The sequence below is a fragment of the Antennarius striatus genome, chromosome 2 (assembly GCF_040054535.1).
Source record: "Antennarius striatus isolate MH-2024 chromosome 2, ASM4005453v1, whole genome shotgun sequence".
NCBI lineage: Eukaryota > Metazoa > Chordata > Actinopteri > Lophiiformes > Antennariidae > Antennarius > Antennarius striatus.
Genome location: NC_090777.1, coordinates 4266329 through 4288073, shown reverse-complemented (window position 1 = coordinate 4288073; position 21745 = coordinate 4266329). Strand labels below are relative to the sequence as shown.

The 21745-nt window shown below is 44.8% G+C and overlaps 5 protein-coding genes across 5 annotated transcripts; 2 read left to right on the top strand and 3 right to left on the bottom strand.

Moving 5' to 3' along the window:
* Nucleotides 1-181: 181 nt before the first annotated feature.
* LOC137610769 (histone H1-like) lies at nt 182-790 on the bottom strand. Its single transcript, XM_068338573.1, has one exon. It carries the CDS (start codon nt 788-790, stop codon nt 182-184), a length of 609 nt encoding a protein of 202 aa, XP_068194674.1.
* A 6185-nt stretch (nt 791-6975) lies between these two features.
* On the bottom strand, nt 6976-7446 carry LOC137603287 (histone H2A). Its single transcript, XM_068326542.1, has one exon. The coding sequence runs from the start codon at nt 7423-7425 to the stop codon at nt 7042-7044; it is 384 nt and encodes a 127-aa protein (XP_068182643.1). The 5' UTR covers nt 7426-7446; the 3' UTR covers nt 6976-7041.
* Nucleotides 7447-7737: 291 nt separating this feature from the next.
* On the top strand, nt 7738-8169 carry LOC137612204 (histone H3). Its single transcript, XM_068340616.1, has one exon. The coding sequence runs from the start codon at nt 7741-7743 to the stop codon at nt 8149-8151; it is 411 nt and encodes a 136-aa protein (XP_068196717.1). The 5' UTR covers nt 7738-7740; the 3' UTR covers nt 8152-8169.
* Nucleotides 8170-10041: 1872 nt separating this feature from the next.
* Nucleotides 10042-10432, bottom strand: LOC137613697 (histone H4). Its single transcript, XM_068343101.1, has one exon. The coding sequence runs from the start codon at nt 10422-10424 to the stop codon at nt 10113-10115; it is 312 nt and encodes a 103-aa protein (XP_068199202.1). The 5' UTR covers nt 10425-10432; the 3' UTR covers nt 10042-10112.
* Nucleotides 10433-11041: 609 nt separating this feature from the next.
* LOC137609657 (histone H2B 1/2-like) lies at nt 11042-11661 on the top strand. Its single transcript, XM_068336826.1, has one exon. It carries the CDS (start codon nt 11063-11065, stop codon nt 11435-11437), a length of 375 nt encoding a protein of 124 aa, XP_068192927.1. The 5' UTR covers nt 11042-11062; the 3' UTR covers nt 11438-11661.
* The last annotated feature ends 10084 nt before the right edge of the window (nt 11662-21745 follow it).

Genomic DNA, 21745 nt, shown 5'->3' with positions numbered 1-21745 from the left:
TGTAGCTCAGCAGTAGTGATGTGGTTGTTCAGCAGTGATGGTGGTGTGGTGTGAGAGGAAGAGTTGATGTGATGATGATGATGAGCAGCATACTTTTTATTGAGGAAAGCTCTTCATTGTGGACATGGGGGCTCTAAAAAGAGCCTTTAGTCAGACGTGTATTGATCACAATGATGACAGCTCACTTCTTCTTGGCTGCTGCCTTCTTGACTTTGGGCTTAGCAACCTTCTTGACTGCTTTCTTGGCTGCGGGGGCCTTGGTCTTCTTGGCCACTTTCTTGGGGCTCTTGGTAGCCTTCTTGGGGCTCTTGGCTGCAGCTTTCTTGGCGGCTGCAGGTTTCTTGGCCTTCTTGGGGGACTTCTTAGCGGCTGCCGGCTTCTTGGCTGCCGCCGCCTTGGGCTTTTTAGCCGCTGGCGGTTTCTTGGCTGCGGGCTTCTTGGCTTTAGACGCCACTTTCTTGACGGGCTTCTTGGCCTTGGGTTCGGCTGCTTTCTTGTTCATCTTGAAGGAGCCTGACGCCCCGGTGCCCTTGGTCTGGACCAGAGTCCCTTTGGCCACCAGAGCCTTGATGGCCATGTTGACCCGCGCCTTTTTCTTGTCCACATCGTAGCCGCCGGCAGACAAAGCCTTCTTCAGGGCAGCGGCTGACACGCCGCTCCGCTCCTTGGACGCGGCCACTGCTTTCAGGATCAGCTCGCTGACGCTGGGGCCAGACTTAGCCGGTCTGGGGGCCTTCTTCTTGGCTGCTTTGGCCGGGGCCGCGGCTGCTGCTGGAGCTTCTTCTGCCATCGTTTTCTCTGTTTCGTTCCTCCGGACTCCGATTCTCGTCGCTGAAACGACTGCTGTCGAATCCGGAGCTGGAGGCGGGTCTTAAACGCACCATGAGAACCGTGGAGACTCAGCCCAGCGGCTCCTCTGTCCGGCGTGAACGTGGGCTCACTTGTGTTTTCTGTCACAGATAAAACACTCCAAAGTCCCCGTGGGACGCGTCCTGAAGGCTGGCCGTGAAGGGAGAGGACCGCGGACTAGAACCTCTTCATCCTGAACTCGTGGAGAACTCTGAGACTCTCTGGCTTGAGTTCAGGGAGCCTCCACACCTCACGAGTCCACCGCCGTGTCCCGCCAGTCTCCGTGACTTTTCCCACTCGTTAACGTGATGAAATGTTTCCGATGCATCGGAGCTCCATCAAACTCCGTTTTCCAGCGACTCCACATCTTTGCTCAGAGAATCAAAGTGACAGCAGTTGTCGGCTGAGGATCACTTTGGACTCAAGTCAAGTTGTTGTGGAGCAGCAAACACACTGATGGTGACCGAGGCTCGGGGACCGTGGAGCCAGACTTCCTGTCACAGCTGTGGACTGTGGACATTTCTGCTGCTGGCAGCTCGTTTGGACACAAATCAGCTGTTCATAGTGACACTGATGTGACAAAGTAGATTTTGAAAGATTTCCAAACATAATTTTATTTTTAAATCTTACATTCCCAGCATGTTTAGGCATTTTCTGATACACATTCATCAATAAACTATCAAAGGCCCGATTAGCTCAGTTTACAGAATATAATTCCATTCCCATTGAAATAACTAAGATAACATTCTCTCTGAATAACTACTTGGTTTCACATATTACTTGATTTCAATTAATTTAAACATTTTTGAATTCTAAGTCGTGTCCAGCAGGAGAGACAGGACAGATTGAGGCTAATGTTGTGACAGTAAGGCTCTTTCATGAGGTCTCATTATGTCACTTATGGTCACATAACGTCTCATGTCTGGTAAGCACAACTGACCAAATGGTTAATTTTCTTCTCAAAAACACATTTTGTTAAATAAATACTAACTCTTCATTTCAAAATAGAATACATCTTTCTCTGCACACACACTTTACCAAAACACTTGATATTAGACTCAAAATGAAATTACTGCGTCAAACAGTAACGCTTGTTTTCACTTCACAAGGTACATGCAGTTCATCAAAGTACACCAGGTTTCAAAATACTGGGTATTGTTGACATTATGAAAATTGCATACACTTTTTTGTTTCAGTTGTACTGGTTTCTGCATGCAAAATGTACACAAAATTTCTTGGTTGGGAACTTTATGTCCACATGTAATGTTCACGTTCAAAAGCATTACAGTAAAGAGCAACTCAGTTTTTTTTCCTTTACAGTTTATTACAGAATGTACAAAATACTGTTCACAAAATGACAGAACAGAAAAAGGTTACAGAGAACAAAATATCCATGAAACACACAAGAGCGTTCTGAACACACACGAAAAACAGCAAAAAAGCCCAGAAAAAAAATGGGGGGGGGGGTACGTAAAAATGAAGACTAGAAGAGAGGACAGACCTTTGCTCCACCCATTCTTTTGGAAAACTGTTGGATGAGGTCAAGTCCACTGGATGATGTGACTAAAAAGTTTATAGTGACAGGGTTGCATGCATGTTGTGGGACACGTGTTCCATGAATAACAATTATTATTTGAAATATTATGTTTATAAAACATGTTCCCACAGTGAAAAGACAGCAATGAAATAAATACAAAAAATGAAATATAAATTTAATTTGAACATTTTCATTTGAGGTCCTATTTGGTCATTAGGTAGGTGAGACAAGAGAAAAATGGCATTTTAGGGGGTAAACCACACTTATTTGGTATTTTTAAAACTGTTTTCATACTTTTCTCTCAGGACTAGTAAAAATACTCAGAAACTGCATATTTTCGTATTTTGTATGTGGATTATTAAGAATGGCTAGGATGTAAAATGTCCAACAATTCTGAAATGCCCCTATGATAATAATAATAATAATAATAATAATAATAGTAAACTATTATGTTACTTTAAATAAGACACGACTATGTCTTCTTATACTCTGAATAAATTCAAATGTAAATATGAGGATAAACAACACCTTGTTGTCGTCATCGTCGTTGTTGTTGTTGTTGTTGTTTTTCTATTTGTTGTTCTTGTCGTCGATGATCAGCAGTGATCGTATTTTCTTCATACTCCAGTCAAAGCAGACTGTGTGGCCTCCCCTCTGTGATTGGTGGAGCTGATCACGGGGTCAGAGGGGGTCTCCCTCTCTCTGGGTCGGGTACTTTATGCGTCTTTCCTGAAGCTGCAGTCCGGAAACAAATAGACCAGAAACACAATTCGAACGAGAATTAAGTCCAGACATTGTTTTGGAGAAAATTTTTTAAATATCAGCATTTACTTTTTGATGTTGATGAATCAAAACAAAACTCACATTTCTCCAGTTAGATAAAACATCATAACCATTCATTGGAACCATCTCTTATGAACTGATTCCATGTTAAAGACACACAATCAGTCTGATATAAATCAAGAAGAGAAAAAAGGAACCAGCTGGACTTGTTTTAGGTTGGTTGAAGATGTTCCATGTGTGTCTTGGCTGGAGGGACAGGGAGACTAATTTCTGATCTGGTTCACAATCAGAATCATCAGAAGCTGAGCTGATCTTAACACGGTCCTAAGATTCAGATTCATCCTCTTCCTCTTCACTGTCATGGTCTAGTAGGGGTTCCAGAACCTCCAGAGCTGACATTTACTGGTTTATACTCATTTTAACAGTTAGTGGAACATCTATTATTATGGATTGTAATGCTGGTTGGACTACCAAGCAGAGGACCTTTTAAATGTGTGACTGTCCTTCTCTAACATCTGACTAAACACTTGCTGGAGCCATCTCTGGTAAAGTTCAACTGGCACCATCCTCTCATTTCAGCACCACCACTGCATCTGATGGTGTTATCTCCAGAAAGTACCACTAGAGAAATACAACCCCAACAGACTGTAAACACCATTTGGGTAAAATAAAGAACAATGTGTTGACAACATGTAAAGTAATTAAATTATATGTCAGACTAGCGCAAACCCGTGGAAATTCCACGATAAAATAATATCAGACTTTGTTTTCTGTTTTTTTCTACACCGTCACAAGAAGACAAACTGCTGTGTCCGTTGAAGCCGTAACGGCTCTGTACGTGTGGGACGGACGAATGCGAAGACGAAGGCCGCTTCGGCGTTGCGGTCTGGCCATTTGGGTAGACGCCGGCTTTGTGAGTTCCGTCCTGGTGAATAAAGCATCGGAGTTCCCCACACAACAACGAGAGGTCCGTGACAATCAAAGAATATAAACTATTATGTTTGAGGAAGCCAAAACGGCTTCTTAAGTGAGAGACACGGACAAACGTGAAGATCGGAGCTAATTCGACGAGCTGCCCGAAGTGAGCTTAATCAAATATGTAGGTGGGGATACACCTGCAGCTAAGTCATGTCCAGCAGGAGAGACAGGACAGACTGAGGCTAATGTTGTGACTGTAAGGCCCTCTCATGAGGTCTCATAATGTCACATGTCTCGTAAGTTCATGGCTTATAATGTCTCATAAGGTTTTGTAACATCTCATAAGGTCTCATTAGGGATCATAATGCCTCATAATTTCTCATACAGTCTCATAAATCCAAAGTCCTGGAAATCCTGCCCCCACTTCAGCAACTACACGATTATGACTGCAAATTCGATCCGGCCCTTCTGCCTCTCACTCTCTGTCTGTCTCTCCTTTCCTTGCCCTGTCTCTATCCCCAGTGTATTTCTTTTCCCAGTCAGCTGGTCAAGGTTTCTAAATAGTTTCTAAAGTCTGAGTAAACTGGAGGAGACACAACGCTGTTAATGTAATTAAAACCTGGTACTCAAATCACAGCAACAGGGATGTGAGTCCATAATAAAGTTATCTTTCTCTCTGGAGTAGAACCAGCTGTTCAGCCAGCTGTTACTGTTGACAGGGAAAAACCTATATAATAATAATAGTAAACTATAATGTAACTTTAAGTAAGACAGAAAGATGTCTTCTCATACTCAGAATAAATTATAATACAAATATGAGGAAGAAAAACACCTTGTTGTTGTTGTTCATATCCAGCGGCGACTTGATAAGTTCAGACTCCATTGAAAACAGACTGTGTTATCCAAAAGCTGTTGAGTCGATCCACTGGACGTTGAGAAAGTTTTCGAAGACGTTTCGTCTCTCATCCAAGAGACTTCTTCTGTTCAGAGAGTGGCTGATAATGTCCCAGCTTATAAACCCTGTGGGGTGTGGTCAGTGCTTTTCACATTCCAACGACCGTCGTTAAACCCGTCTGGCTCTCCAACGATTGTTGGTGGGGGTGTCAAAGGGGGTCGTTGAGATGTGAGTTACACCTTTGTATGCTAATGAGGGTCATTAGCATGAGACCTGGGTCAATCCACTGAGACATATAGAAAATTCCATGGGCTTTCTGGAAAAGGTGAGAGGACTGAGATTGGATACAGATGAGACCATGGTATCCTACGACGTCACCTCCCTGTTCACATGTGTCCCCACAACGGAGGCTGTGGAAGTGGTGAGATAACGGCTTTGACAGGACACCGCCCTCAGCGACAGGACAAACCTAAACCCCGACCAGATCTGCAAAGTTTTGGACCTCTGCCTCAACACAACCTACTTCCAGTAAAGAATGCTGAGTTTTGAACTGCCAGGCAGGAGGTCTGGAGGAAGACCAAAGAGGAGGTTTATGGATGTAGTGAAAGAGGACATGAAGGTAGTTGGTGTGAGAGAAGAGGATGCAAAGGACAGGTTTAGATGGAGACAATTGATTCGCTGTGGCGACCCCTGAAGGGAAAAGTCCAAAGGAAAAGAAGAAGACTCTGCAGATAGTGTTGATAGTGTAGAACGTGTTAGTGTCGCTAATGTAAGTAGTGTTATAGTGTAGACAGTGTTGATAGTGTTTTAGCGTTAGTGTCGACAGTGTTACAGTGTTAATAGTGTAGACAGGGTAGATAGCGTTGTCGTGTATGTAGTGTCAATATTGTATATAGTGTAGATAATATTACAATTTTGATAGTGTTATGTTGTAGATAGCAGGACCAAAACTTTGGGTCAATTGGTTAGAAACAGAAATCATCTCTTCTTAGCTGATTCCATGTTAAAGACACACAATCAGTCTGATATAAATCAAAAAGAGAAAAAAGGAACCAGCTGGACTTTTTTTGAAGTTAGTTGAAGATGTTCCATGTGTGTCTTGGCTGGAGGGAGAGGGAGACTAATTTCTGATCTGGTTCACAATCAGAATCATTAGAAGCTGAACTGATCTTAATGCGGTTAAAAGACTCAGATTCATCCTCTTCCTCTTCACTGTCATGGTCTAGTAGGGGTTCCAGAACCTCCAGAACTGACATTTGCTGGCTTATACTCATGTAACAGTTAGTGGAACATCTATTATTATGGGTTGTAATGCTGGTTGGACTACCAAGCAGAGGACCTTTTAAATGTGTGATTGTCCTTCTCTAACATCTGACTAAACACTTGCTGGAGCCATCTCTGGTAAAGTTCAACTGGCACCATCCTCTCATTTCAGCACCACCACTGCATCTGATGGTGTTATCTCCAGAAAGTACCACTAGGGGGCTCCCAACTCCAACAGACTGTAAACACCATTTGGGTAAAATAAAGAACAATGTGTTGACAACATGTAAAGTAATTAAATTATATGTCAGACTAGCGCGAATCCGTGGAAATTCCACAATAATAGTATACACAATAATAATACCCCAATAGTTACAGAATATAATTCCATTCCCATTGAAATAACTAAGTTAACATTCTCTCTGAATAACTACTTGGTTTCACATATTACTTGATTTTAATTAATTTGAACATTTTTGAATTCTAATTCATGTCCAGCAGGAGAGACAGGACAGATTGAGGCTAATGTTGTGATAGTAAGGCTCTTTCATGAGGTCTCATAATGTCACTTATGGTCACATAACGTCTCATGTCTGGTAAGCACAACTAATGTAATCAGACTCCAGAAAAAGTTGCTTGATTTTTTAATAATTTGTACTGACACCAAACACCATAAAAAGTAGGTTCATTTATTCTGATAAGTGATGATGAAACAAGGAGGAAAAACGTGTCTGTTTGTCAGCCTTGTGTGGCTCTGAAAAGAGCCGTTGTGTTGCAGCTTGTGGGCTCCAGCAGTTCACTTCTTGGCAGCCTTCTCGGTCTTCTTGGGCAGCAGGACGGCCTGGATGTTGGGCAGCACGCCGCCCTGAGCGATGGTCACCCCGCCCAGCAGCTTGTTGAGCTCCTCGTCGTTGCGGACAGCCAGCTGCAGGTGACGGGGGATGATCCGAGTCTTCTTGTTGTCACGGGCAGCGTTTCCAGCCAGCTCCAGGATCTCAGCGGTCAGGTACTCCAGCACAGCCGCCAGGTAGACGGGGGCGCCGGCACCGACGCGCTGCGCATAGTTCCCTTTACGCAGCAGCCGGTGAACACGGCCGACCGGGAACTGGAGCCCGGCACGAGAGGAGCGGGTCTTGGCCTTAGCTCTGGCTTTACCGCCGGTTTTACCACGTCCGCTCATGTTCGACTGGTTTCTCTAGAGATGTAGCTCACAGAAAATGGGGCTCAGACCGCCCCCACCTTCACTTATATGGAGCAGGGCGCGCCACTCTCCCCGCCGGACCAACCAGAGAGAGGCTGACGGGAGCTGGTCGGACGGGACGTTCCAGCTCTACTCGGCTCCAATGAGCTGCGGGCTGTGTGACGCTCCACTGGGCGGAGCTGAGCTCCAGGAGGAGCCCCCCACCAACCAGTGGTCGCCCTCGGACGCTTTAAGAGCAGCGGCTCTCCTGTCTCTGCAGCATTCTTGTGTTCCTGTGGAGACAAGCAAGAAACGATGGCGAGAACCAAGCAGACCGCTCGTAAGTCTACTGGAGGCAAAGCCCCCAGAAAGCAGCTGGCCACCAAAGCAGCTCGGAAGAGCGCTCCGGCCACCGGCGGCGTGAAGAAGCCTCACCGTTACAGGCCCGGTACCGTGGCTTTGAGAGAGATCCGTCGCTACCAGAAGTCGACCGAGCTGCTGATCCGGAAGCTGCCCTTCCAGCGTCTGGTGAGAGAGATCGCTCAGGACTTCAAGACCGACCTGCGCTTCCAGAGCTCCGCTGTCATGGCTCTGCAGGAGGCCAGCGAGGCTTACCTGGTGGGCCTGTTCGAGGACACCAACCTGTGCGCCATCCACGCCAAGAGGGTGACCATCATGCCCAAAGACATCCAGCTGGCCCGCCGCATCCGCGGAGAGAGGGCTTAGACTGACGTCACAGCCCCACTGACACCCCAACGGCTCTTTTCAGAGCCTCTTTATTCACTGATGAGAGCTTCTCCTGTGTTCAGCAGATTTAGGTTAACCATTTACATGTTTAAAAACAGAATGTAGGTGTTGGCTTGTAGGATTTAATTGTTAAAATGACGAAGCTTGCTACAGGTTTGATGGCATCATGATCACCTCTAGATCAGAAAATATTTAAATACTAGGTTGGAGTGTGTAAAACTCAATGTCACATTTTTGGAGAAGTACCTTGTGGAGTTCCACGAGTTCCAGTATTGGACCAAAGTTAACAAGTAAAGCCTTAAGTAAATTGACATGTGAGTCTGGGATGTAGCTCAGTGACATTCTTCACACGTATGCTGCTCTGGGTTCAATGCCCACCATCTGCAGCCCTACGGGGGCACAAGCCTGTCACCTGTGGGCCGGTCCCAAGCCTGGATAAATGGTGTTGCTGCAGGAAGGGCATCAGGCATAAAAACTTTGCCAAACAAACATGAGAATTCATCTAAATGAAAAATGGATGACACGCCGTAGTAACCCCAACAGGATCAGAATTTCTATCATCCACAATGAATCGATTACGTTAAAGAATTCAATTAATTATTGGTAAATTAAAAAATATATAAAGTGTGTGGTGGTGTCATGGCAAATCACAAAATTCAACTAACACTAAATGGAGTTAAAATGACTAGAGTACATGAAACTATATCTTGGGAGTAATTTAAGCTCATAAATTTAGTTGGAAATTGTCTAAGAGTTTTGGTGTTATGTAATATTAATTAAAATATTTCAACATGAGCAATGTTTTTGAACAAGTCATGTGTGTTCATGTTGTAATTCCTCACTTGTAATGCCATACAGTATACGTATGTCGTGTTGAGGTTTGGGGAAAAACAGAAAATATTAATGAAATGTTGGTGTCTATTAGCATTGTAAAGGTTTTAGATATTTCATACTTAAAGCATTAGCAAACAAGTTTGAGTAAAGAATACAATAATTCTTTACTCAAACTTTATATGTATATATAAACTTTAATATATATATAAATGTGTATATATATATATATATATATATATATATATATATATATATATATATATAATTTCATTTTTTAAATAAATATAAATGAAGTGTCAAGACACCTTAAATTGTGATTTCAATTTTGGTAGATCTCTGTTGATATTTAAAGAAAAACCTTTGAAAGGTAAAATAATCAAAGATTACAATGAAAGGAGTAGTGATGGTGATATAGATAGATAGATAGATAGATAGATATAGATACTTTATTAATCCCAGAGGAAATTGTATATATCCACTGCTCAGGCATTATATAACAAATAATACTGGATAAACACCAGGAGAAAAATGGTGATATTCTGGGTTATCTAATGGTTTGTATAGGATATGCAAAAAATAAAACTGCTTCAGCCAATTCCTCTTTTGATTGCAAAGCTCAAATTTGTCTTTATGACATAAAAAACACTTAGGGCCCTGTTCACACTGTTTTCAGCAAGTGTCCGATGGCCATGTCTGATTGTAGTGTTAGGAGTTGCTCAGACTGCAGATGCCCCTGTCTCTGACGCATAACTACCTCCCAAATGTGGTTTCAATCCATCTTTAAAAAATCTGATTGGGACTGCTCAGACCACACACGAGATATGCAACATCAATCTGGATGGACTAAAAATCAGTTATAGGCGACCAGTCTTATCAGGGCCTCTATGTAGCCATGTCTTGATAATGATTTGTTAGTTGAATCGACACCATTAGGTTTAGATTGTAACTGAAATCAGCTATTTGTTAAATCTACTTAAGACACGATCCTTTCAATCTGTACGTAGTTTTTATTGCACCATCGGCATTATTTATAGACAGAACTGGACTCTTTCTGAACTCAGTGCTGGTCCTGAAAAGGACCTTTGGTTGATGACGTCACTAGTGGTCTAGCCCCCGAAGCCGTACAGGGTGCGTCCCTGCCTCTTCAGAGCATACACCACATCCATGGCGGTGACGGTCTTTCTCTTGGCGTGCTCGGTGTACGTGACGGCATCACGGATCACGTTCTCCAGGAACACCTTCAACACACCGCGGGTCTCCTCGTAGATCAGACCGGAGATCCGCTTCACTCCACCACGGCGAGCCAGGCGGCGGATAGCGGGCTTGGTGATTCCCTGGATGTTATCACGGAGAACTTTCCGGTGACGCTTGGCGCCTCCTTTCCCGAGTCCTTTTCCTCCCTTTCCTCTTCCACTCATCTTCAGATCACAAGTTCTGGACTGAATGAGGAGCTGTTGGTTCTCACAGATGTATATGTCTCCTCTGCGGACGTGATAGAGGACAGAGGCGGAGCTACTTCTCTCCTGACCGGAACCACAAGGTCGTCAACAGGGTGGAGAAAATAGAGCAGTGGTCTCTTTGGAGGGACAGAAAAATATGTCTTTATTATGTCTGTTTTATTATAACATTCAATTATTTTCTTTAATGTTTTAACTGTTTTTATTTCATTATTTCATTTTATTAAACATTTCTTTCTTCTTTACTCTCAGCATTACCCCCTGATTCCCTCTGTCCTATATGGTGACGTTCTACAGTAAATGGAACCCAACAGAACCCGACAGGAGAACCCAAAGCTCCGTGTGTTCTGGTGATGAAGAGCTGCTCACACCTCAGTCACGTGATCACCGCTCGTTGTCTCGTCTTTGTCTTCTCTTCTCTTCGTCTCCACACTGACCTCAGAGAAAACACAACCGGACCGACCACCCGGTGTGCAGCTCCACCAATCAGAGGAGAGGGTCCACACAGTCCTATTTGAATGGAGCCTCTATAAACCAGGTCACCCCCCCCCCCGGCTGCGTCACTCGTTTTTCTTTTCAGAGGAAGAGGAGGAAGAAGAATGCCTGAACCAGCGAAGTCAGCGCCCAAGAAGGGCTCGAAGAAAGCCGTGAGCAAGACCGCCAGCAAGACCGGCAAGAAGAGGAGGAGGACCAGGAAGGAGAGCTACGCCATCTACGTGTACAAGGTGCTGAAGCAGGTGCACCCAGACACCGGGATCTCGTCTAAGGCCATGGGCATCATGAACTCGTTTGTGAACGACATCTTTGAACGCATCGCCGGTGAGGCCTCTCGTCTGGCTCACTACAACAAGCGCTCCACCATCACCTCCAGGGAGATCCAGACCGCCGTGCGTCTCCTGCTGCCCGGGGAGCTGGCCAAGCACGCCGTGTCTGAGGGCACCAAGGCCGTGACCAAGTACACCAGCTCCAAGTAGACCTCCTCCTGCTGACCCCCCAGCCCAACGGCTCTTCTTAGAGCCACCACCTCCTTTCAAGAGCACTTCTTTTGTCCCCACGTCTTCAGTTGTGTTCAGCAGCTGCAACAACTGTCTCACATTTTCTTTCTAGCTTTTTCAACTGACAGTCTTGCGGGACCAGTTCTCCAGTCGCTGCTCTCCAGGGTCCTGAAATATCAACCACTTCACAAACTGCGGTCCTTCCTGTCTGTGTTCTTCCCTTCATGGAGGCTGAATTTGAGTTCTGACACAAAGAACTGCAGACCAACATTTGTGGTGGATTGTTCTCAGGTCCCCTTTAATGTTGAATATTATTTAAAACATTTGTCGTTTGTCAGCGGGTGCCTGCTATGTTCTATAACCGCCAGAGGGTGGCAGCAGATCACCACAGGGTGGCGTTAGGTTGAGTTTGGCTGGCTGTGATTTAGTTATGTGATTATTGTTCGCATGTTACAGTAATTAAACACAGAACCACTACAATCACTGACCTGCAGCAGAGAAGATGGCATGCTGTTGTGATTGTAGCAAGTACCCCGGCTACATTATTTAAAAGATATTAGCATTTGGGACTATGTCAATCAGAAGTTAGATCGGACTCTTGGAGGTAATGGTACAATGAACCACATGCACAGTACTTCAGATGCAGTTGGCACCATGTATTAATTTGTGACAATATATACAGTATATACAGTGAAATCCAATGCTTACAAACTGCAGAATCAGATAAACTACTAAAGTCAGATCACTAAGCATTAGCCTGCGGGCTAATCAGGTTAATTCTTTGTCTGCTGCTCTCGGCGCTTCCCTCTCTCTCTCACCCTCTCTCTCTCTCTTCCTTCTTCGCTGACTTTATTGGGGTGAAGCCATTGGCCAGCCGCCGCCCCACAGGTGAGTGAGTGATTTCGGAACTCAATCTGGCCAGAAGTTACACACCAGTGTGGGAACCTAACTGACTTTGATATATTAATAAACATAACTTTTATTTATTTAGTTTATTTTTCGGACGTGATAATATAGCAGACTTCACACCATCATACGTACAACGTCAACAACATCCGAAAAAAAGGGCAGACGGATGGAAGCCAATAGGCTTGTGAAATTCCCATCCCCCAGAATCAACAAACATCTCTCATTAGAATATGTAATAAACAAACTCAAGACATTAAAGTTTTCAACCAGCTCATACATTGAATTTTGACAGACGTTCATACTCTTATCCAATTCCAGATATTAGCCTTTTACCCTAGAACATAACCATGTTTACGTTCTTCCTAGGAACACAAGGTTTGTTAACATCATAGATAGTCAAAACAAGAAGTTGACCTTGCCAGTGTTCTCCACAAGAATATAATGATCATATTCACCTCTTTCAGCAAACAGTGTTTATACAAGAATCAACTAGTTTGTTGAAGACACTTTAACAGTTTCATATGGTATTATTTTGTCAAAAGATATCAATATGCTCTTTAAAGTCTCAAAGTTGGATGTAATGAGGGAAGACATGAAGATAGTTGGTGTGAGTGAAGAGGATTCAAAGGACAGGGCTAGATGGAGGAAATTGATTCGCTGTGGCGACCCCTGAAGGGAAAAGCCGAAAGGAAAAGAAGAAGAAGAAGAGAAAGTCTCAAAGTTAATGTTATCCTATGTTATCACAAATACATGTTTTGGGTTTTTTTGTTGTTGGTTTTTTGTTTTGATCATTAGTCCATGTTTCTGACATCGATGATGTTGCTTTTTTCAACTGTTCCATGAAATACAAAATTGTAGAGCTCCCACCATTGAAGTGACTCTGTTGTACCGATCTTTGGTGTAGTAACAATTCTTGTCCGTCTTTATTGTACAAATTAAGACACATCTTCTTCTTTTCCTTTCGGCTTTTCCCTTCAGGGGTCGCCACAGCGAATCAATTTCCTCCATCTAGCCCTGTCCTTTGAATCCTCTTCTCTCACACCAACTACCTTCATGTCTTCCCTCATTACATCCATAAACCTCCTCTTTGGTCTTCCTCTAGGCCTCCTGCCTGGCAGTTCAAAACTCAGCATCCTTCTACCAATATATTCACTATCTCTCCTCTGGACATGTCCAAACCATCTCAGTCTGGCCTCTCTGACTTTATCTCCAAAACCTCGAACATGTGCTGTCCCTCTGATGTACTCATTCCTGATCCTATATTTCCTGGTCACTCCCAGAGAGAACCTCAGCATCTTCATCTCTGCTACCTCCAGCTCTGTCTCCTGTCTTTTCCTCAGTGACACTGTCTCTAGACCAAACAACATCGTTGGTCTCACCACAGTTTTGTACACCTTTCCCTTCATTTTAGCTGAAACTCTTCTATCACACATCACACCTGACACTTTCCTCCACCCGTTCCATCCTGCCTGTACACGCTTCTTCACCTCTTTTCCACACTCTCCATTGCTCTGGACTGTTGAGCCTAAGTACTTAAAATCCTCCGTCTTCTTGATCTCTTCTCCCTGTAACCTCCCTCTTCCACTTGGGTCCCTCTCCTTCACACACATGTACTCTGTCTTACTGCGGCTAACCTTCATTCCTCTCCTTTCCAGGACAAACCTCCACCTCTAGCTTCTCCTCCACCTGTTCCCTGCTCTCACTGCAGATCACAATGTCATCTGTCAAATTAAGACACAAATTAAGACACATAAAAGGTGAAATTTTGAATGGGACATTTTATCAGCCTGAACTGCAAAAACAAGAGAATCCCATCTGACACACTATTTAGGATCGAAAAAAATTTAGATAAGAAAATCAAAAATGTCATCAACACGCGTAATAATGTTGAGACTTCAGGAAATGGTTTTGAGATTATTGACCATATTGACCGCCTCTTTATCTTAAAATGCCTACCGGTCGTTATGAATCTATTGAACTGAATGCTATCTTGAAGACCGCATCATTTGGTCTAGTGAGTTAATTGGCGTTTGCATACCGACATTTTCTTGTCCGAGAGACTCCTGTTAAACAATGTGGATGCGTGATTAAAACTCGTGAAAGAGAAAAGTGCTTTTACACTGATGTCTGCAGCGGCCGATGAGTTCAAGTTAAACATTTTAGGGGCAAGCCTTTTTGTGAAAAAAGTTCCAGTCTCACCGAATGTCATGCTAGGGCATTCTGCCACTCTCATGAAATCAAATGCCATTTATCCTATAAGTCGGGTAGTGATAAAGAATTATAGTATCCCTGCACAGACCCGTGTATCCTCGCAGGATAGTTTATACCTCAGTAGACTTCAGATATACCTTGTAGTGGGGCTAGTGGACCATCGGGCCTATGTCGGGACAAGAGAGCCGAATCCTTTCAACTTCCAACACATTGATCTTGAATACCTAGCTTTGAGTCTAAATTCATGATTAATCCCATCAAAGCCCTACAAGCCACGTTTCGATACACATCAGACTGTTGGCAACTTTTACAATCTTTATCTAGGTAATAACAGACACATTAGAGACTCCCCAGTGTGTATAGACCAAGAGACTTTTGAAAACGGCTACAGTTTGTTTCTCTTCAATCTGACAAGGGATGGTGAAATAGACAGCGAGGCTCTATCGCCGTCAGAACACGGCACGTGTCGTTTGGATTTACACTTTCGAGTCGCCTTACCCCGGACTATGACTTTGATCGTCTACGCGTGTTACGACAGTATTATAAAAATTAACTCGAAGAGACACGTTCTAATCGACTATTAAAACAAATAAAATGAACAATTCTGGGACCTATCTTGGGTGAGTCGTTCGGAGGTGTTTTCCCTAGCGATTTATTACCGTCTAAGATTGATAAGCGACCTTGCTACTTAGTCGCTAATATCCATGATCTTACCCGTGAGGGTGGGGAATGATCAATGGGAATGATCAGTGAAGACAAAGAAGAAGGAAGATCAAACTTCTTTGAGAGGTACGGTCATGAACCAGACTTTCCATTTTATCCTGCAATTTTTTCATCTTTCTTAAACAGGAATTCTCTCGAGATACGCTACAACAAACTCCAAGTTCAAGATGACGATTCAGCAGCATGCGGAGCCCACGTGATATTCTTCCTATGTCAACACTTCAAAGGACTTTCTTTTCAAGATGTAATGGGACTCTATCCTGATCAATTAAAAAAGAATGATGCCTATGTCACAGTTTGTTCAGAAATGTGCCAAATGTATGTCAGATGTGAAGACTGCTAAAAGGTCTAATCAGAAAGCATGTACTTTAAAACTATATAAAGGGTGTTGTGAATGTTCAAAATGAATACTCTTTATCAAACGTGTCAATAAAGCATTTTATTGAAGTGAAAAACAGTGTTTTATATACTTTTTTTTTCATTTTTAACAACTGAATTCCAACCATTTTGAGGTTATTGGAGTTGACAGCCCCCATTCAGATGCAGTTGGGGTATAAAACTGTTTTACGTCATTTGACAATTTAGAAGCAGGGGTGCTATAATCCATATCTCAAAGAGATGTTGACGATTTTTTTTCCCGCGCTTTCTTTTACTCCTATGTATTGGAGGATCCGACTCACTCAAGGCTTCAGACGGTCGAAGACGCAATTGCTCACGCGCATTCGTATTTTCAATCATGGTTAAGGGTACATTTAACTGGGATATAGTTTTTAAGAATTCGTCCCACCTTCGAAGTCTTGATCTTTCACACTCTTGTACCATTGAAAGAAACTCTCTCTCTGTTTAGGATTAATTTCATACGCGCCATACATCTCAGGCAGATGATATCTCCCTTTATACCCATTTTTTGAATAATCGGTGAATTTGCGTGGAAAGAACCTTTTTTAAAGCTCTGTTTTACATCCTAATGCTTTAGGAAAGTCCCTGAGTGGGAGAGGGTGCTTACAGATTGGACACGACCTAACGACGCATCTATGGGCGCGTGGGTTTTTAATAGAAATGTAGTAGACAGTTTTACATCTTGGACATCTTTTATAAATTTCACAATTGGAGACTGCTTTTTCAAGTTTCGGATGCCAACGCGGTTCAAGATGACTGTCGAAACACTGGATATTTGTGCAGAACCTATTACAAGTGGAGCAGTAGGTTCTTTGAACTGGAGTATCTTTACAATTTGTGGCGCACACGTTACAGCTTCTGACGCAGGAATGTCTGTAGGGGTTCTCATAACCGATGTAACTGTTCACAAAAATATTTCACTCCTAGAAACCCTTTAATATTACTTATCCCAAAATAGTGATTACTGTGCAAGAGCATATAGTAACGTGAGGGTGTTCCTGTTTGAAATGTAAAAGTAAAAGTTTTTTTCTACGGTTATTCTCTTTATCAGTTGCTTGGTGAAATATAACGATTCTACAATCTAACAGCTGCTCAAATTGATCGACATTGCTGAATGTGACATCACTATGAAGAGTCAGACCGGCTCTGATGTGAATGTCACGCCCCGCACTCAAGACTTCTGCATAAGTTAACTCAGGATTATTCAACCAGGCTAAATTTACAGCAAAACACGTCTGATCAATGTTGTTCTTCTTCTTTTCCCTTCAGGGGTCGCCACATGCTTAGCTTTTTTTTTTTTCAGCCGCGAAACACGTGTCGACTCTCCTCTTCTTATCACTGCTTCGTGGAGCCCTCATAAATTAATTAGTTCTAAGTAGCCATCATGTAACACCGAACCGACATGTTGCTCTGCACTATTCTATCTAAAAGATTGTGGAATTCTGAGAGCTCACCGACTCCATAGCACACACTCATTGTCACATCGTCCTGAAGATTAACTTGGATGAGATCATGTGGGCGCGCTCCATGTTTCTGTACAACTTGTGAAATCCTGTCCTGGAGGCCTCCGGTCACATTCGTGTAAAAGTCATGAAAATTAGGGATCGTAGACGGAGGAGGAAAATTTCTTCCGATATGTAACCTGTGAAGATGCGGATGTCGAAGCCCCCTCTGCCTCTACGTTATCGGTCGCTAGACAAGTTTCACCCGCAGATGTACCGTTTTTTGAGTTTGATGCTGCTGACATCTTCAGATGTTGAAGGATTGTTGTTAGTGTCTTCTTTGTTCATGCATCTCAGTGTTTCCCCTACTATTTTCTCCCCCTATAGCTTCACCAACTCCCTCCTGAAGAAAACTCTGCTGTCAGTGCAGCGTCTAAATACAAATTGTCATTCAGACTCCATGCTTCATTCAATTGGTTGTTTTGCTCAATCTCAAACCCACTCAGGGCTTCACAACATAAGTGCTCAGCAGGACTCCATACGTCCTTAGCTCCTTAGAACAGTTAATTGAGGATGACAGTGCGTCTTGAAGTAATAGCCGAGAAGGGTATATATACAGTAATATATATATATATATGTGTGTGTGTGTGTGTGTGTGTGTGTAGAATGCTACAAAGTTCAGCCTCCGTTTGATGGGGTGGATCCTGTATGCCGGTTGAGGCAGGAGTCAGATTAACTCTCAACTACTCTTTCAGCATCCAACTCTAAGGTAAAATGAAGGTGTTGAGGACAGATTGTCACTTTCTGAGTGTTCCATTTTTTTAAATAAAAAAATAAGAACAGTTAGATAGACAGATAGATACTTTAATGAGCCAAAGGGAAATTCAGGTGACATCTGCTCGCGAGAGATACAATAAATACAAATAACAATGAGAGAGTAATGGCACAGCCAAAAGACGTTGTATAAGTTACATTATTTACATGCTGTTACATAATTATAACAACAGGAATCAGAAGAACCTAGAATAAAAGGAAGCATAGGGACAGGAGAGAAGAAAGAGCATTGGGTGTAGATGATGTATGATCAGTAACACGTGTATGAACCGAGCTGTAAACTGACTAAGGACCCCCACAAAGTGTCCCACAGTGCATCCACAGTGCGTCCCAGGCCCCCCTCGTCTATCCCTTCTCACCCGACCTTGATGACCCTGCGGCTTCAAACCTCCTCCTTCTGAGAGAGTGGTTGTGCCCTCTGATGGCACGAGGCACAAAGGAGGTCCTGAGTCTCTCAGTGGAGGAGCTCGGTGACAGCAGTCTGCCACTGAAGGAGCTCCTCTGCTGGGTGAAGGTGGTGTGCAGGGGGTGGGTGGTGTTACCCAGGATTGATCTAAACCTGGACATAGTCCTCCTCTCTAGAACAGTCTGTATTGAGTCCAGATCCTGACCGATCACAGAACTAGCCCTCCGGATGAGCCTGTCGAGTCTCTGTGTGTCCCATTTCCTGGCACCACCACCCCAACCACCCCACAATGGCGTAGGACAGCACACTGGACACAATGGACTGATAGAACAGTCTGAGCAGATTAGAGCTCATGTTGAAGGAGGCCAGCCTCCTCAAGAAGTACAACCTACTCTGACCCTTCTTGTATACACAGTCCAGGTTGTGCGACCAGTCCAGTCTATTGTCCAGCTGCAGCCCCAGGTACTTATAAGTCCCCACTACCTCCACTTCCTTACCCCCGATGACTACTGGCTGTGGGGAGGGTGGTGCCCGCCGAAAATCCAGCACCATCTCCTTGGTTTTGAAATGTTTAGCTGAAGCTCGTTCCGCTGACACCACCCCACAAAGTCCGTCACCACTCTCCTGTACTCCCTCTAATCACCCTCCCTGATACATGCCACAATTGCAGTGTCATCAGAGAACTTCTGCATGTGGCACGTACCCGAGTTATGTTGGAAGTCTGTTGTGTAGAGGGTGAAGAGAAGGGGGGAGAGTACCGTTCCCTGCGGGGCCCCAGTGCTGTTGGTCACCACTGATGACAAACAGTTCCCCATACGGACGTACTGGGGTCTGTCTGTTAGATAGTCCGTGATCCAGCTCACGAGATAAGGATCCACAGCCATGGATGACAGTTTCTCCTGCAGGAGCCGGGGCTGGATGGTGTTGAAGGCGCTCGAGAAGTCAAAAAAGAGCACCCTCACTGCACATCTCCCGACATCCAAGTAGGAGAGGGCCCGGTTGAGGAGGTACAGGACTGCATTGTCAGCCCCAACTTGTGGCCGGTAGGCGAACTGGAGAAGGTCCATCGCGCCCTGCACATGGGGACGCATGAGCTCCAGGACCAGTCGCTCTAGGGTCTTCATCACGTGCGAGGTGAGAGCGACTGGTCGATAGTCGTTGAGCTCAGTGGGGCGTCTCCGCTTGGGTACAGGGACGATGCAGGATGTCTTCCACAAGGACGGGACCCTCCCCAGTCGGAGACTGAGGTCAAAGACCTGGTGTAGGGGTCCGCCCAGTTCGGCAGCACAGGCCTTGAGGAGTCTAGGGGGGACCTGGTCTGGTCCGGCCGCCTTCCTTGGGCGAAGCCTCCTCAACGCAGACGTCACCTGTTCCACGGTGATGGCCGTGTGTGGGGGCGTGGCACGTTGATCCCTCCGGCCGGGGGGGCCGGCAGTTGAGGTGGGGGAAGGGTCTGGGTTTGGACTGAGGTAAGTGGGCGAGGTGGACATAGAGGGAGAGGTGGACGGAGAGGGAGAGGGGGAGGCAGATGAGCTGGACGAAGAGGGGGAGAAGGAGGTAGGTGGAGTCGGATCAGCTGGGCCAGGGGAACTCTGGGGACAGGCGCATGGAGTGGTGAGGGAGCTGAACCGATTAAAAAAGCTGTTAAGTTCGTCAGCTCTCTCCACGTTCCCCTCCACTGTACCACGGCCCTCTCCATAGCCGGTGATGGCCCTCATGCCACTCCAGACCTCCCGCACCTGGTTGCGCCCACGCTGGTTCTCCAGCGTCCTTCTGTAGTTGTCCTTGGCCTCCCTCAGGCAGAGTCTCACTGCCTGCTGGGCCTCTCTCATCGCGTCCTCGTTCCCGCTCCTGAACGCCTGCTTCTTCCTGTTCAGGACAGTCTTCACCTCCTTGGTTACCCAGGGTTTGTTGTTTGGGTACACTTGACTGTCCTGACAGGGACCACGGTGTCCACACAGAAGTTCATATAATCCGTTAAACACTGGGCCGCCCCGTCGACGTCCTCCCCATGTGAGCCCACGATGACATCCCAGTTGGTGGTCTGGAAGCAGTCCCTCAGCGTCTCCTCTGCTTCTGGAGACCACCTCGTGATCTGCTGTGTTGTTGCTGGCAGCCGTTTCACCAGCGGGATGTAGGTGGGCTGAAGGCACACTAGGTTGTGGTCTGATCTGCCTAGTGGGGGGAGGGGGTGGTGGTGTATGCCTCCTTGGCATTCGTGTAAAACAGATCAATGATTCTGTTCTTCCGTGTGGGGCAGTCTACACACTGGGACATGGTGGGGAGGCATGAGTCCAAGGTGACGTGATTAAAGTCTCCCATGATGATGACAAGCGCCTCCAGGTGCCGAGTCCGAAGATCAGAGGTGGTCGTACAGATTGTCTCACGTGCCGTCTCTGGGTCTGCACATGGGGGGATGTAGACGGCGAGGACAATGACGTGTGAAAATTCACGCTGCCAGGTAGTAGGGCCTGATGCTAACAGCTGTTAGCTCCAGATCCCTGTTGCACAGCGTGGTTTTAACGGTCACATGTCCTGGGTGACACCATCTGTTGTTGGTGTAGATGATCAGACCGCCTCCCTTCTTCTTGCCAACGGTGTTCGTGTCCCGGTCCGCTCGTATGGAGGAAAAGCCGGTCAGTCCGACGTTAGCATCGGGAGCGAAGTCCGTATCCCGCTTTTGTTTACCTCCCCGGCTCCCTCTTAGTTATTGCTATTCTCAAAACCGAGCACACCGATGTGAGGGCAGTCTTTGCTCGCGAGCGATACAACGACTCATAGTACTCACGCGTAAATTGTTTGATTGCAGACGTCTAATATTCAGCCATCTTCTACTTCTTTCTCATCACGCTGATCATCAGGCTGATCCTCTAGCTGCTCTTCTTCCTCTTTAATGTCAGACAATGGCACATCTTCCTCAATGTTGACGTTTCCTAAGAACTCCTCTGATCTTGAGGGTGGCACTGCTGCAATTCCTAGAACACACATGCAGAGGTAATTCTGTTAATCATCTGTATTAAATACATTCATCAATTCGTTTAAACAAACAAAAAAAACATTAAAACCAAAAAACTTACTAGCAGGGGACACACTCCTGCTAGGCCAGACATGAGAGAATGTCTGATGATGTAAGCTCTATTATATCATCTAAAATGGACAGAATGATACATTATATTTATTTTAAAGAAATCAAATTTCAGCACTTACACAAACACACAAAGAGAGCACTGTCACAGAACAGTCACATTTGAGTCTAAAACAGAAAATAAACATTTGTGTGATTTAATAAAGAGACAAAACAATCTGGTGAGGTTTACTCGTTCTTAGATTTCCTTAATTTTTATTATCTGCTACATCAGTCAC

Bases quoted from the DNA above. Each gene is read 5' to 3' on its own strand.
- LOC137612204 (XM_068340616.1), top strand. From the start codon at position 7,741: ATGGCGAGAACCAAGCAGACCGCTCGTAAGTCTACTGGAGGCAAAGCC.
- LOC137603287 (XM_068326542.1), bottom strand. From the start codon at position 7,425: ATGAGCGGACGTGGTAAAACCGGCGGTAAAGCCAGAGCTAAGGCCAAG.
- LOC137610769 (XM_068338573.1), bottom strand. From the start codon at position 790: ATGGCAGAAGAAGCTCCAGCAGCAGCCGCGGCCCCGGCCAAAGCAGCC.
- LOC137613697 (XM_068343101.1), bottom strand. From the start codon at position 10,424: ATGAGTGGAAGAGGAAAGGGAGGAAAAGGACTCGGGAAAGGAGGCGCC.
- LOC137609657 (XM_068336826.1), top strand. From the start codon at position 11,063: ATGCCTGAACCAGCGAAGTCAGCGCCCAAGAAGGGCTCGAAGAAAGCC.